We start from the raw sequence: 13,970 nt of genomic DNA, 5'->3' as shown, positions 1-13,970 counted from the left end.
AAAAGAATGGTAGGTTAAAGGCTTGTGAAGGGGAGGATATTGCAAAAGAGAAGTGGACAGGGTTGCTAGAGCATAGAATGGCTGTTAAGGGGAGGAAAAATAACCCTTTAGTAATGTATAATTAAGCAGTAGCTACTTTGCTATGTATTGTTTTTATAAACCACAATCAATTGTAGTTTTATCATTTTAGGAGGTTCTTGCTGCCACCTTCATCTCCAGCACACTTGAGTCCTTCTGTTGTTTCCAGGCTGGAGAGTTCTGCTTCATCAGCTGCAGTGAATGGACTGCCTGTATGTAGGTAAGGAGCCAGACACTGGTAAAGGGAGCAAAAACAACACCATATTTATTTATCCCTGGTTTTTGTTATTTCAAATTAATTACAGGGGTGTTTATGAGGCAGGGTTGTTGACCACACAAATATAGGCTGTTCATAATGTATATAGTCTGGGAGAAACTGTAATTGCTCTGCTAAATGTAATTTATTCTGTGGTTCCATTCAGCTATATATTTAATTTTATTTTTCCATTCTTCTTCTAGAGGCATTGGTAAACATTCTTCTAAGCAGGGATGGTAATGATGAGACAGTAATTGTCTAAGTAAATTATCCAAGTGGCTGCTTTTTTTTTTTTTTTTTTTTTTTTTTTTTTTTTTTTTTTTTTTTTGCTTCCCATATTTCTGGTGTCCTCTGGCATCAGAACAGAAGTATATGCTAGTCCTAGGCTATGTAAATCAAAAGTTCTGTCTGCATTGCAATTAAAAACATGTCAGGTCACATGGTTTCCACTTGACCAGTTACAGCAGTGCTGTTTTGCAAATAAGGTTTTAGCCGTGTTGCAAGTGTGAAGTCCTGAACTGACCAAGTCTGTAGTAACTGGGTCACCTGCCAGAGTTTTTTGTGATGTAGGTCATGAGAATATTTGCAGAAGCAAAAGTGCTGTAATTGCATAGCTGTACCAGTATTTGTGTTGACATTGAAACTTAAAGATGCATATTCAGGAGGCAGAAACAATACCATGTGTAATTAAGATATGTAAAAGGAATATAAATTCTAGTTAAAAAAAAAAAATCCAGCAGCTAAACAACATGGATTTTTGAATTAATGTCATTATTTCAGATCTGTTTGCCAGTGGGGTTTTTGCACCCCAGGAGCACAGGCTTTGCCCACTTTTGGGCAAAAAGAATTAGGAGCAGTAGCATAAGAGAGCTCAGGAGCCCCAAAAAGAAATCAGTGCATCACATGTGAGGCTTGGGTTGCCATGCAGCCAAGGAGCTGTAGCCTTAGACACCCTGCTGTCCTGTGGAGTCAGGATGAAACCCCCCCCCACCCCCAAATTGTCCCAAAGCCCTGGCAGTTTCAAAATAAACAGGTGAAAAAGGTAGCACCAGCAATTCCCAGGACAGCATCTGTCATGGAATGGAATGCTGTCTTGGAAAGGAGCCTCAAGATCATCCAGTTCAACCTTTCTTGGCAAAAGCACAATCTAGACAAGATGGCCCAGTGCCCTTTCCAGCTGAATCTCAAAAGTGTCTAACACTGAGGAAAAGAAAGCTGGAATTAAAGAAGGAGTTAAGGAAAAGTGGAATTAAAGCTTTCCTTGCAGCAGCAGCTTTTTCCTGGGAGCCATAGTTTCACTTGGTGGGTTGGGTAAGTTTGAAAGACTTGGGGCAGTAAAAGTATCGAGATGTGAATCAGGTCTCCCTACCAATCTCACAATTGCAACAGTCTCTGCAGGCTGTTTATAGGGAGTGTGGAGCATAATGAATACTAATTAAGAGAGGTAGCCAGTTTTACTTTAGGCAAGTGTCTCTGCTATTACCATGTCTGAATCTCCTGGAATCAGCCAGCTACAGAATTCACTGCTCTACAAGCATCCATGCCTTTGGGAACAGATTTGGTTTCTCTCTTACTGAACTATGAGTCTCTGGTATCTCGAAAATTTTGAAGTGGTATTAAATCTGGATTAGTTAACTCTCAGGATTTTGCTTTTACAGGGTAAGAGAAGGTGGTAAGAAAAACTGAAATAGCTGTATTATTTTTTTAAGAGTAACAAACTTATTTAGACCTTATTTAGGCTTTTTATCTGGTTTTCTTTTAAGCAAATGATTATGTATATGGACAGAACCGCTTTTCAAATTCAGTGGGAACGTTGGTCTCAGTTGAATTTCAGTTACGCAGATGGTTATTTATGCAGGTTTCCTTTTAATGGGAACTCGGGAAAGGCACAGTCAACTCTCTTTGGCTCCTTTTCTTGGAGATGAGATCTGAAGATATAGTGCACAGAGACTAAAGCTCTCTGCTTTGCACATGTAAATCTTGACCTCCTTGTTCTGGAAGAAGCAGTAAACCAGGAGTACAGGAGCAGTGGGGGAAGCAGGATTTGTGTGCCCAGTGAGGAAATCGTGTTTGTCACCACGAGGGGACATTTTATTGAGACACCACAAAGCCAAGAATGTTATTCACCATTACTGAGACAATGGTATCAAGGCCCTGAAGGGACAAGCTGCTGTGACAAGCTGGAGTAAAACCACTGGAACTGTAATCAGAGACTTTATTCTGAAGGCCCTCCAGTCCTTACTTTCTACTCTTTCGATACTGGAGCCCATAATGCTTATCTTAGAATCTGTGGGGCTGGTGCAATGGAAAGGTTTAGGTGGCAGGTACCTGTCTAAGCCTTTTGAGAAACAGAGAACTGAACAGGTTGACTTTTAGCACTGCTGACTTGACTTGCACCCCAGGGTCTCCCCAGGTTGGAGACTGATCAGAAGTGGAGCTGGGATATCCGTGACTTTAATAATTTGTCTTTTTTACATCTTTTTTACATCTGCCTGTTAAGGAACCTTTCCATGAAGCAGTTGCCTTTTCTTTATATTCAACTTTATACACGATATTAACCTTCATTAAACTCTGGCCCTTGTCCTAATTAATCATTTTGGCCACTGGCTGCTCTCTGTCAGCTCTTTCTTGGGTTAGTCCTTCTCCTTCCCCTGGTTCCTGCACATACTTGCCAGAAGCAGCTTGTGGTGTCTGTTGTGTTTCCATTCAACAGGCTGTGTCTAGAGCTGTTATTTCCACTGCACAGAGTAAAAAATCAGTTCAGTTCCTTTTTTTTTGGATTTGTATTGCACAAGAGATCTCTTGAAGAAGTAGTCTTCCTCTTGGCTTGTTGTTCTTTTTAATTAAAAAAATTTCACACTGATATGTGTATTCTTTATTTGCACACAGTGAGTAAGGTACATGGAGTATTTTTTTCAGGCATCTGAAAATGTTATGAGTCTCATGGTGCATGACACATTTACTATACCTAAGGCTCAGTATTTCAGATTGAAAACCCAGAGGTTGTTGTTTGGATTTGATCTGTTTTCAACAATATTAAGGCTCACAAGTGGAAATCCTGTGCAGGTGAATGAGTATTTATCAAACTCATTGTTATATGAGAGGTTAACCACAACATTGATTACAAAAGCAATGTCAAACTTTCCCCAGATGTCCTAAAAGCAAAATTGACAAGTCATGTAGCAACTGCCAAATGAACAAGACAATGAAATAGTAAAACTCATCACTGTTCTGGGTGAGAAATCAAGGGTTTTCAACCCTGTAATTCAGAAAGCTCAGACTAATAATGGTAGCCTTACTAAGATGTAGGCCTTGTTAATAAATCTAAATTATTTTGTTGGAGGATGGCAGCAAGCTGGATGGACAGGCACAAAGTGCAGACAGCAGCGGGGTGAGCAGCCTGGTTGTGGCTTACTCCGAGCTTATTGTGGCCAACTACTGCCGGTAAGGCTTTGCATGCTGAGGTGGCACCTGTGACACACAGCCCCGGGCAATCTGTAAGAAAGGGCTAATGCAGGGCCAGATAAAATGTGTAGTGGTCAATCTACAAACTGCAGGTTTGCTTTGCATGTGTAGGAGGACTTGATGTGTAGGAGGATTTGACTTGTAGGTGTAATCTTGTCCCAGAAGATGTTATGTGTTTACCTTTGGCCTGATAAATGGTGTCACTTTCTGTCATTCCTGAGTGTAATCCTTTAACTGCTCAAATCAGAACTGCAGGAGTCATTGGGCTAGAGAGTGAAAATTAAGGTGTGAGACTTCAAATTAAGAGGAGATATATCTGGTGGGACTGTACTGAAACAAGGTACCTTTTTCACCTCTTTAAGGTGGCCTTCTCACTCTCTGCAGCTCTGTGAAAGGAAGTTGTGCCCGGGTGGGGGTCGGGCTCTTCTCCCAGGCAAGCAGCAATAGGACAGGAGAATACAGTCTTAAGCAGCACCAGGGGGTGTTTGTGTTGGACCATATGAAGGATTTCTTCACTGAAAGGGTGATTAGATACTGAATTTGGCTTCTGAGGGAGGTGGTGGTGGTGGATTCACCAACCCTGGAGGTGTTCAAGACTGCATAGGCACTCACTCCTGGTGTCTGCTTGACAACGTAAGGTTCAGTCAAAGATAGGATTCTGATCTCAAAGGTCTTTTCCAACCTAATTGATTCTGATTATTGGCTGTAGATACAGTCATCTGAGATTCTTGAAGCTCAAGGTGATGTTAAGTAGCTTAAACTCCTTGTGAGCCCTGAGGAAAAAGGGAAGTCCTGTAATAAAAATCTGGATGAATGATTGTTGTCCTCTGAAGTGGACCCAGTGCACGATGACTGGCTGGTGTGTGTTGTAGTTTTAGGGAGCAGCAGAATTACTTTAGGCATACATTGCCTATATGTTTTTATGCAGTTTTCATTATAAACTAAGGTACTCTAACAGCTTGCTGTTGCCAAAGGGACAATTGCTATCCTTCCTTCTGCCTCCTTATGCTTTGTGGCTTCCCTTTGAAAGCAGCCACAGTGATCTGGCTTACAGAGGTAATCTATTTTGAAAAAAATCATTCTGGGCAGAAAAAGGTGGTTTTCTGCTGACTTATCTCCTTCTGCTCAGCTTGAGCTCATCTCGTCCCTAAGTTCTCTCCCTACTGCTCTGCTGCATCAGATGAATCCTCACTGTGGCATAAGGAAGGAGTTTGCAGTTTTAGTGACCACTTCAAAGGTCACTAATCAGCCTCACTGTAGTGAAAAGCTTCTACGGAAAATGAAAACACTACTCCATCTTTTTCTTTGCCTACCAACAAACATTTAAAGTTTTTCTCTGTTAAATAATGCAACTCCCCAAACCGTGGTATATGTTTATAGCACTGGGATGAGTAGAAGGGAATAGGAAATGCTTGAGAGGGCTGGGGGAGAAAGTGCCTGAGAAGTTCTGCTCTGAGTATTAACCCTGGAAAGGAAGGAGTGTGAATTAGATGTTTCAGGGAGGTTTATCAATCTCTCAGGCTAAAAATACAGTGTTATGCTACAGCTCCATGACGTTGGCACTCTGTCAGGAAACAGGCATCTCTGCCCAAATTTGTCTTCCAGAAACTTGTTCTGGCCTTGGTGCCACCACATTCCTTCCTGCTGGCAGTGTAATTTCTGTGATTGCACATGGAACTGGCTCCAGCAGAAAAACTGAGCCAGCAGAAAAAAAAACAATAATTTGTTTCCTCCAGGTTACTGTTATGCATGCTCCTGTGTCTCCAAAGGAGTGCTTGGAACAGTGTGGGAATGCAGAGGAGTGAGTTGTGAGTTACCTGGATGGATGGAGACAGAGAGAGGACACTGTCTTTTTCTGACACTACCCCGGTGTTCATTTAACTATCATGGGTTTGTGCTTGGCATTTTCATGTAATGAGCTGTTCATCCCTTGAAGAAGTTGCATCACGAATGAATAAGGCAGAAGTGTGGGAGCAAGGAAGTATCTTCTCTGATTTTTATTGGGGAAATTGAGGCTTAGAGAATTAAACAACTTGTCTAAGAGTAGAAAGGCTGACTTGCCAAGAGCCAAATTCCCGTCTCATGAATCACAGCCTTGTGCCTTATCCACAAGACCTACCTTTCTCTATTAGCATTTCCTTTCCCTCCACCCTGTTTTGAGGGAGGCACAGTAGCATTGTTCTATGTCAAACAAACTTAAGTGTGGTACAAGAACGCTTCCAGCAGAGTGATTTGAACAGCCTTTGAGTTTATCATTAATCTGGAAGCCATGAGTTTTTTGAGAATGGCTTCTGCACTGGAGCCTTCCTCAGGACCAATAACCACAAAAGCTTTAACCACCAAAAGGTCTGACAGTGTTTAAGTAAGATGCCTTTGAGATTAAAAAACATACTTCTAACAGCAAAAAGTTTCTTAAGGCATAGAGGATTGGAAATTTCTAATCTGGCAGTAGGTGAGGCTTGAGATAGAGTGGACAAGAAAACAGGACTTAACTTTGTTCCTTAAGGAGAGAAGAGAATGACTATTCTTGCTCCTAGTGATGTACCTTATTAGGAGAGCCAAATGCTGAAAGTACTTTAGTGTCTGCTTAACCAGACCAGTGACAAGAGCCTTATCTTTGATCGAAGTCAGATAGCTGGGAACAGGAAATAAAGACTTAATGGTTTGCCTGTGCTGCTCTCCTGTCACAGCCAGCTTCATTGGGCAATGCCTGTGCTAAGCACCACTGAAGAGCCATGTCCTAGGCTTGACAAGTACCATGTCAAACACTCAGTGCTTTGCTGTAGGAGGTTTTAGTGCTGTTTTTTTATCCCTCCCCTTTAGCCTTGTTTGTCCCATGACTTACTCCTTTATAGCAATGTAGGTGTTAACTGTGTTAGCACAGCAGCCAGTGAAAAGCAGGAGGGTAGGACTTGTCTTTGGACTTGATAAGTGGGAAGAAATGGGAACTTAAAACACTTGCTTTAACTGGAAGACAGGAAGTGAAGCACTGGATCAGACTGGCCTAAGAATTCTGGTATCTCACCTCTGGCTATAGCCAAAGTCAGCTGACAAAAATAATAGTGAAGCACCTGGCTTTTGTTATGCAATGCTGCAGGAGGGGAATTCCGTCCTGCTTTTTGCAGAGATCTGCATATACCCAAAGCTATGACATGTTCTTACACTTCATAGCAGTTGCTGGCAAGGTTTCTGTGATTGCCAAAGCTGTACTGCAATCCTCTAGTTCACCTCACTCTCCCAGGATAATCCCTGTGCCAGGGATTCCGATGGCAGCAGAGCAGAGTTGCATACAGGGTAGTCAGGAATAGAGGAATATCCTCATACTTGCACAACTTTGAGTAAAGCCTCTTTCATTTGCTTAGGTTTTGCCTTTTTCTTGGGCAGGCTTCTTGGTTTCCATAGCATTTAGGGACATTAATCTTTTATAAAAACAGCTATGCTGGTCTTAGACTGAAAGCTCCTTTTGTCCCACTATTGTGATTTTCCCTGGCCATTGGCTTATGGCTACTGCTATAGAAAAACCGTCAAGAAAACATCTCCTTTTCATGCTGTCCTTCCTCCAGTCACTTTGTTCAGGATCTTCCTGAGCCAGATCTAGTCTGTGTATTCTGATAATGTGAGCTTATAGATTTTACACAGTGCAACTCTTCACATGGTTGGTTGTTTATCAGAAGTTGTTTTCATTTGAAGGAAGAGAGATAAAGTTTTTAGGATGGTATAAGAAGTGCAATCCATTCACATTTTTTCTTTAAAATAGTATCAAGGAGCAGTTTGTACCAAAGACCCTGCTGTGTATGTGAAATACCACCTCAATTTCAAACATGCAATCTTAAGGATTATCTTTGAGTAGCCTGTTCCTGCAAGCCCTAAGAGTTAGAGTTCAAAAGAGCTGGGGAAAAGTAGGGAATGTTTATTAATGTTTTAGTCATAACACGGTATTTGTATTGCCTGAAATACTGCCCTTAATTTCACATCAGTTTAGATTGTGTACCCTACAATAACACTTTCCTTCTGAAGAAATCAGTAGATACTTCTGTTTTGAGCCACAGTCTCCCTGATCCCCTGGTCGGTGTTTACTCAGTAGTGTCATGGGCTGGAGAAATAGGTGGGAACCAGAGATATAAACTGTATTTAGGGAAGCAACTAAATTAATTCTTTCTGAGATGTCAGTTTTTACTATCAGAGATTTGGAAAACCAGCCTGAAGATAAGTAAGGGAAAGTATTTAGTTTACCTTTACATCCAAACTCAAAACTCACATCTACAGCTTCAGCTATCCCAAAAGGAATTGCAGCCCTTTCCTTTTAAAAATCCTGTCCAGGTCACTCCTGTGATCTGCAGGGATGCCCTCAAATTGGGAGCATTTCTCTGGCTGTTCAGCCCTGTGAGTAAAGGCTTGTACAAAACCAGGTGATCAATTTAAAAACTGAAGTATCTTCTAATATGAGTTGTTGATGAGCTGATTGTTTGGATGGGGCACTTAGCAGAGAGAAGAGAGAATTCAGGTTGTGCAGTTTTCCTATTTGCTGCCTTTGTTGTAGAGCAGCACAATTTTATTTGTGGTTTCTTTGTCAGTTTGTGCTTTGTGGTCACGTGTGCTTGTGTAGGTAAAGTCTAAGTTTGATTTAAAATATTAGATCTGCTTTATTGTACGTTATCAATCATAGGGAATCCAAGAAATCCCTGAAGATGTAAAAGTCTAGTCTGAATTTCTTATACTTTAGGGCATTGCTGGTTTATATCTTTTGTGTTGTTTTGTTTTGGCTTTTTTTGTGGGAAAGAAAATAAGAAATTACATTCTTCTGGCAAGAAACTAACCCACAGCCATAGAATAATTTTATTATAACATCTGAAAAATGTAGTTTTTCTTCTCTTCAATCGTCTAACGCTAATGTCACAGACATTTTGATTATCCTTTGTTCTCCCTAGGATTCTTCTATTCCAATTTCAGTTATAAGTTTGTCAGGGGTGCAACAATCCTACCATGTGACAAACAATGAATCTTTAAGAAGGAAAGTTTTGCTTGTGGGGTGGAGAAAGATAATTTTTGTTTATAGGAAATGTGAGGATAGTTGAGCAAAACTAAGGTTATAAAGAAAAGTATTGTTGAGATGGACTACAGAGCAGGAAGAAAAATAAGCATTTGGCAGCCTCTTCTGCTTAGTTACATGGATTGGTGTATAAATTTGCAGATTGTAGAACAGCATTTTCAGCTGTGCTTCATTTCTGTACATCCCAATAACCTTAGCTTTAGAAATAGCATAGTGGGGGAAAAAAGCAAAAACCTATTGGTTTTGTACCTCACTTGAGTGTTCTTTCAGGCTTTTCTTGTTATTTTATTAATCTTTCTTTTTCAGGGATACTAATTGATATAACTGCATTTTCACATGGGACAGTTTATTCCACTCCCAGATTAAAGATTTAAGAAAAAAATTAAAATTTTATTGTTAGCTAAGCAGTCTTACACCACAGCTAGGTGTGGCCTTCCTGTTCCTTTGTGCTCCTCTTTTTTCAGGTGTTTTTTAATTTGCCTCCAGATTTGTTTGTTTGTTACTAACCTCTCCACCTGATCCAAACATGGGGCTGTTCCCAGTGTCCAGCTCCTTGGCTTCACCTTGGTGTGTCAGGGCCAAGCTGTGAGGTGCAGAATCTGGGATTCTCCAAAGGTTTGGTAGATTTAGAGTTGATCATTGTGACTGAATGGGCTCAGGTGATTATTTCTTACTTTACCTGCAATCTTGGTCTATCCCTAGTATGTACAGCTTAGTTACTGAATGAGAGTGGGCTGGGAGGGGCATTCAAAGCCTGTCTCGTTCCGACCCCTTGCTTTGGGCAGGAACATTTTCCCCTAGACCAGGCTGCTCCAAGCTCCATCCAGCCTAGCCCAGAACACTTCCAAGGATAGGGCATCCCCTGCTTCTCTGGCTCGGCTTGTTCCACTGCCTCACCACCCTCACAGTAAAGAATTCCTTATCAGTATCTAATGTAACCCTGCCCTCTGTCAGTTTAAAGCCATTCCTACTTGCCCTGTTGCTACAGGCCTTGGTAAAAGTCTATCCTTGTCCGTCTTATAAACCAAATGAGGGGCTCAGGTAGGCGCTGGAAGGCTGCGGTACAGTCTTCCCTAGAGCTTTCCCTTTCCTGGGCTGACCACCAGGCTCTACGCAACCGAGAAAAAGACGGATAAGGAGAGCGATTGGTCTCTCGAGGCTGACGGAGCGGGAGTGTCGGAGCGATGTCCTGCGAGAGCGAGGGTACGGAAATGAAGCAGGCTCTCGCTGTACCTGCCCTGCTCTGAAAGCAGAGGAGCTGAACTTTTTCCTTCGTACTTTTGGCTACCGGGCAGGGCAGGACCGGAGGACAGACTTGTGCCTGCCCTCCCCGCAGAGCTGCAGTCCCGGAGCGGGGTCTGCCGGTGCCGGGGCGGGGCGGGGGGCGGCCCCGCACCGCCCCGCAGTTCAGCGCGCACGTCCGCCCGCCCGCCCCACGGGAAGTTGCCCCTGAAAAGGGCGGCGAGCCCGGCAGCCGCGGCCGTCCGTGTGTCCCTGCGAGGTGCGCGGCCCGGGCCGGAGCCCCGCGGCGCAGAGGCCGGAGCGGAGCTGTCAGCATGGCCGGTGAGCGGCGGGGCCGGGCGGGGGGGGCGGGCAGCGGCCCCGGGGAGCTCCGGGGGGCTCCGAGCACTCTCCGCCCTCCCACGCTGGTCACGTCGGGTGTTTACGCTGCGAGGCTGAAGCGGCGATGGGTTGTTCGGATGAGTCGTGATGGGATCTTACGAGGCTGTTTGATTTCAAGTGGATTTCTTTGGTCTTAAAATTGTGGAGTGGGAGCGTTTCGGTGTTAAATAAGCGCGCGGGTCTCTGGGATGGAGACAGCAGGCTGAAGGTCGGGTCGTGCTCATCAGGATCCCTTTCTCATCGGAACTCGGCTGTGAGAATGCAATTGAATGAGAAATAGTGATGGCACAAATGCAAAGTAATGCAGATAAGAGATCGTGCTTTGAGTAATTACAACAAAATGCACAATTAAGTTTCTAGAGGCTAAATTAAACCGAGTTTGTCATCCTTTCGGGAGGTGTCTCTCTGGTATCTTCCTTAGGGTTAAAAAAACCCCCTAAATTTAAAACTTGGCTATACTAATTAGAATAGTATTTCTAGGCAAAGCTGCTTTTCAGAACATAAGTGTGTGTTCTGTTCCCACTTAGCAAGGTATGAACTTTCACTCCCGATAAAAATATATAGGTGCACTAACTATCAACATGGAGAGAAAACAGCTGGGCTTGTGCTTTAAATGTTATGATGCATTTTAAAGTGGCAACAACGAAGCAGGAGAGAGCATTTTCGGGTTTGTTTGTTTTTTTTTGGTTTTGCTTTTTTTTTTTCTTCGTGTTTTTATGTATTTTCAGTGTAATTAGGAACCAGATAAGGAATTTTTTCAGCGGGAGAATTTTATAACTTCCTGGTACTAGCTAGCTTTTGTCGGTTATTTTTTTTTTCTTTTGGTTGCCGTTTTGTAATGTAACACGATAGTAAAAAGGAAGTTCGTGAGCATTGTTTCGTCTCTGTTAAAATTTGTGCCGTTTATAGAGCCGTAGGTAGATTACTGCTTTTTCAAATCAAATCGTGTTATGTTTCCAGTTACTTTTCCTTAAATTGGGGTGTGCTATAACAAAGCTTTCGCCATCCTCCCGCTTTGCCTGAGGTGGTGCAGAAGGTTACAAGTGGATAGATTCTTGCTTTTTAGAAGTGACAGACTTCGTGCCACCAGGGATTTGACAGAGTTCAGAGCAGTGACATCAGAGTTAAAGAGCCATGCTTCTCCCATCTGTGTCTCATTGCAGTCACCTCGGGCTGGAGGGTTTCGGGTGATACTTTCACATCTTCCACAAAGACCCACAGCTGCTCTGCTTTCACACGCAGATGTTGATGGAGAGTCTGTTCACCGGGCACTCCTGGCCGTGCAAGAAAATGACAAATTAGGCAGTTCCTCAAGAGCCTGCTTGCTTGGAGCAAAGGAATGAGACAGAACCCTTGATCGGGTTGTCACTTTGCTTGGTGGCAGCATGTCACAGTTCCTCCCCCATGGCACCGGCAGTGTTAAACTTCAAACTATCACAGGTTTCTTGTCATGGAGAGGTCTGATGGAAGTCTGTTCTGAGTTTTAGGGATTGTCCTTTTGTTCCTCTTTGTATTGCTCAAAATGTGAGAATAAAACACCCTTCAATTCTTGAATGAGCATAACTGGCTGAACTCTCACAGCTGACACTGCTTCTACCTCTTTTCCTTGCTGAACTCTCGGAGCTGTCATTGCTTTTGCCTCCTTTCCTTGCGTATATAATTGGGACACTTGGTCTCCTATATTCTCTTTAAAATTATTCAGTGTTGTATTCAGGGCAGGAGGGGGAAAAAGCAATTCAATAACAAAAAGAATGACAGGCATGTGATAATGTGTAGCACAATGTTTCTATTGCTAGCATGTGTATAGGCAATTAGAATTAATTACAAAGACAAACTCTTAAGAACTTAGATGTAGGATTAGCTAGATTTTTTTTCTTCCATTTCAAATGCTTTATGGAGTAGTTGTGGGCAGGCAGGTAATAAATAGGAATAGCTGTGTGTTTCTCTTGTAGAATTAGTGAGAGTTTGGGTTTTGGCATATCTCACATTTGTTTGACACACAAAGCGAGACCTGAGGAGGGCAGGTTTGTAGTGTCTGTGTGGGAGCTAACAGACCTCTGTGTGTGTGTGAGAGCAGGTTGTGACATAGTTAAGCTGTGCCACTTCACAAGCACATTGCTGATTTACAGAAATAGGGAACACCGGACACTTGGCTGTAGAGTGCTGGTAATACCTCTCATTCTCACAAGCACTTCTGTGTGTTTCCTCTCTACACAAAACATGACGACACTGATAATCACGGCAGAGATGATAACATGATTCTTGAATAGAGAGAGAGGCAGCCAAGACAAAATGAAATTTAATGTTTAATCTCTGGAGGCTGCCGCATCACCGAACTTTACTTTCCCACAAACACACCTGTTGCTGAGCGGTGGGTTTACCTTCAATGACATTTGTTTCGACCACAGCCCTGTAAAGATCACTGAGCCCAGAATCTTAAAATAAAGGGCTCTTGAGAGGTGAGAAAATAGCCCTCTCAAGCAAGTGTTGATGGAACATGAAGGGAAATTGTTGGTTAAAGCAGCAGGAGTTAAAGACCTCAAGTGATTGTGCTTGTGTAGTTTTGAGCAGCGAGGCTCTGGCTAGTTCTGCCAAATACAAATTCTGACCTGCACCCATGTGCAGGTCTGTGGGTATCCTGCCCATCTGGTTAGCAGCTATGTAAGCATGAGAATCTCCCAGATTAGTGCCAGATTAGCAGGCACTTTGCTGTAATGTGGTCATTTTAACTTGTAAAACAGATTTTTAATATAGTATATGGATACGTGTCTGTATTTGTACTGATCAGTGCAATAGCATAGGCAAGTTGAAGTGTGAAAATTAAAATAGCCATACACAGATGCGTGAGCATGGTTTTGTGAGAGGCTGACTTCTGCTCTCCCTGAAACCAGCTTTACGTCATTTCTAGGCTTTTTTTTTAATCAGTGCCTGCCTTCCCTTCCCTTTTTCTTGTTTTCCAGAAAGAGAAAATATGCAAAGCTTATCTAAAGAAGAGTTAGGTAAAGGGCTGGGGGAAAAGGGACCATCCTCCTGAGGAACTGCACCTAGACTGGTGGCTAATGTGTATTTAATGTGACAGCTCATGGCTGGTGCTCAGAAAGTTATTGAAAATCTACCTGATGGGAGGTGATCAGTTTAGAAACTGCATTTTGACTGACTGTTAGAAAGGTCCATAAAGAGTCCTGAGCCACAGTTCCCAAAGGTTTTGACCCCAAACACAGTCTCAAGTGGAAGTGCACTGTGCTTTTGAAGGTTTTGCAGAGGCTCCAGTTGTTGAAGACCATCCCAACATAAGAGCTGCTCTCACATGGTGGCAGATGCAGTTCCACCCTTGCTTGTAGGTGTGTGACAGATAAATGTGCATTCGGGTTAGACTGAGGTGATATCTCAGATGTTGTTCTCTCCATCCATCCCTTCTCTGCTGCTCTTGATTACTTTATCTCTTAGATTATAATATTTTCCTACTTTGAGTATGAGCTGCTGCAGCACTGGAAATCT

General features: G+C 42.8%; 1 protein-coding gene across 2 annotated transcripts in view; it reads left to right on the top strand.

The window, feature by feature from the left end:
- The first annotated feature begins 255 nt into the window (after positions 1-255).
- Positions 256-13,970, top strand: part of REL (REL proto-oncogene, NF-kB subunit) — a 39,546-nt gene continuing 25,831 nt past the window's right edge. The window contains exon 1 of one of the 2 annotated variants that reach the window (XM_053937143.1): positions 256-298. In XM_053937143.1, the coding sequence (XP_053793118.1) occupies positions 280-298 (19 nt within the window). In that variant the 5' untranslated portion in view covers positions 256-279. Of the gene's footprint in view, positions 299-10,341; positions 10,413-13,970 lie in introns of those variants that run through there. The other variant, XM_053937144.1, reaches the window with a different exon arrangement.

Source organism: Vidua chalybeata, chromosome 3 (assembly GCF_026979565.1).
Source record: "Vidua chalybeata isolate OUT-0048 chromosome 3, bVidCha1 merged haplotype, whole genome shotgun sequence".
NCBI lineage: Eukaryota > Metazoa > Chordata > Aves > Passeriformes > Viduidae > Vidua > Vidua chalybeata.
This window is presented reverse-complemented; position numbering and strand designations above follow the sequence as displayed.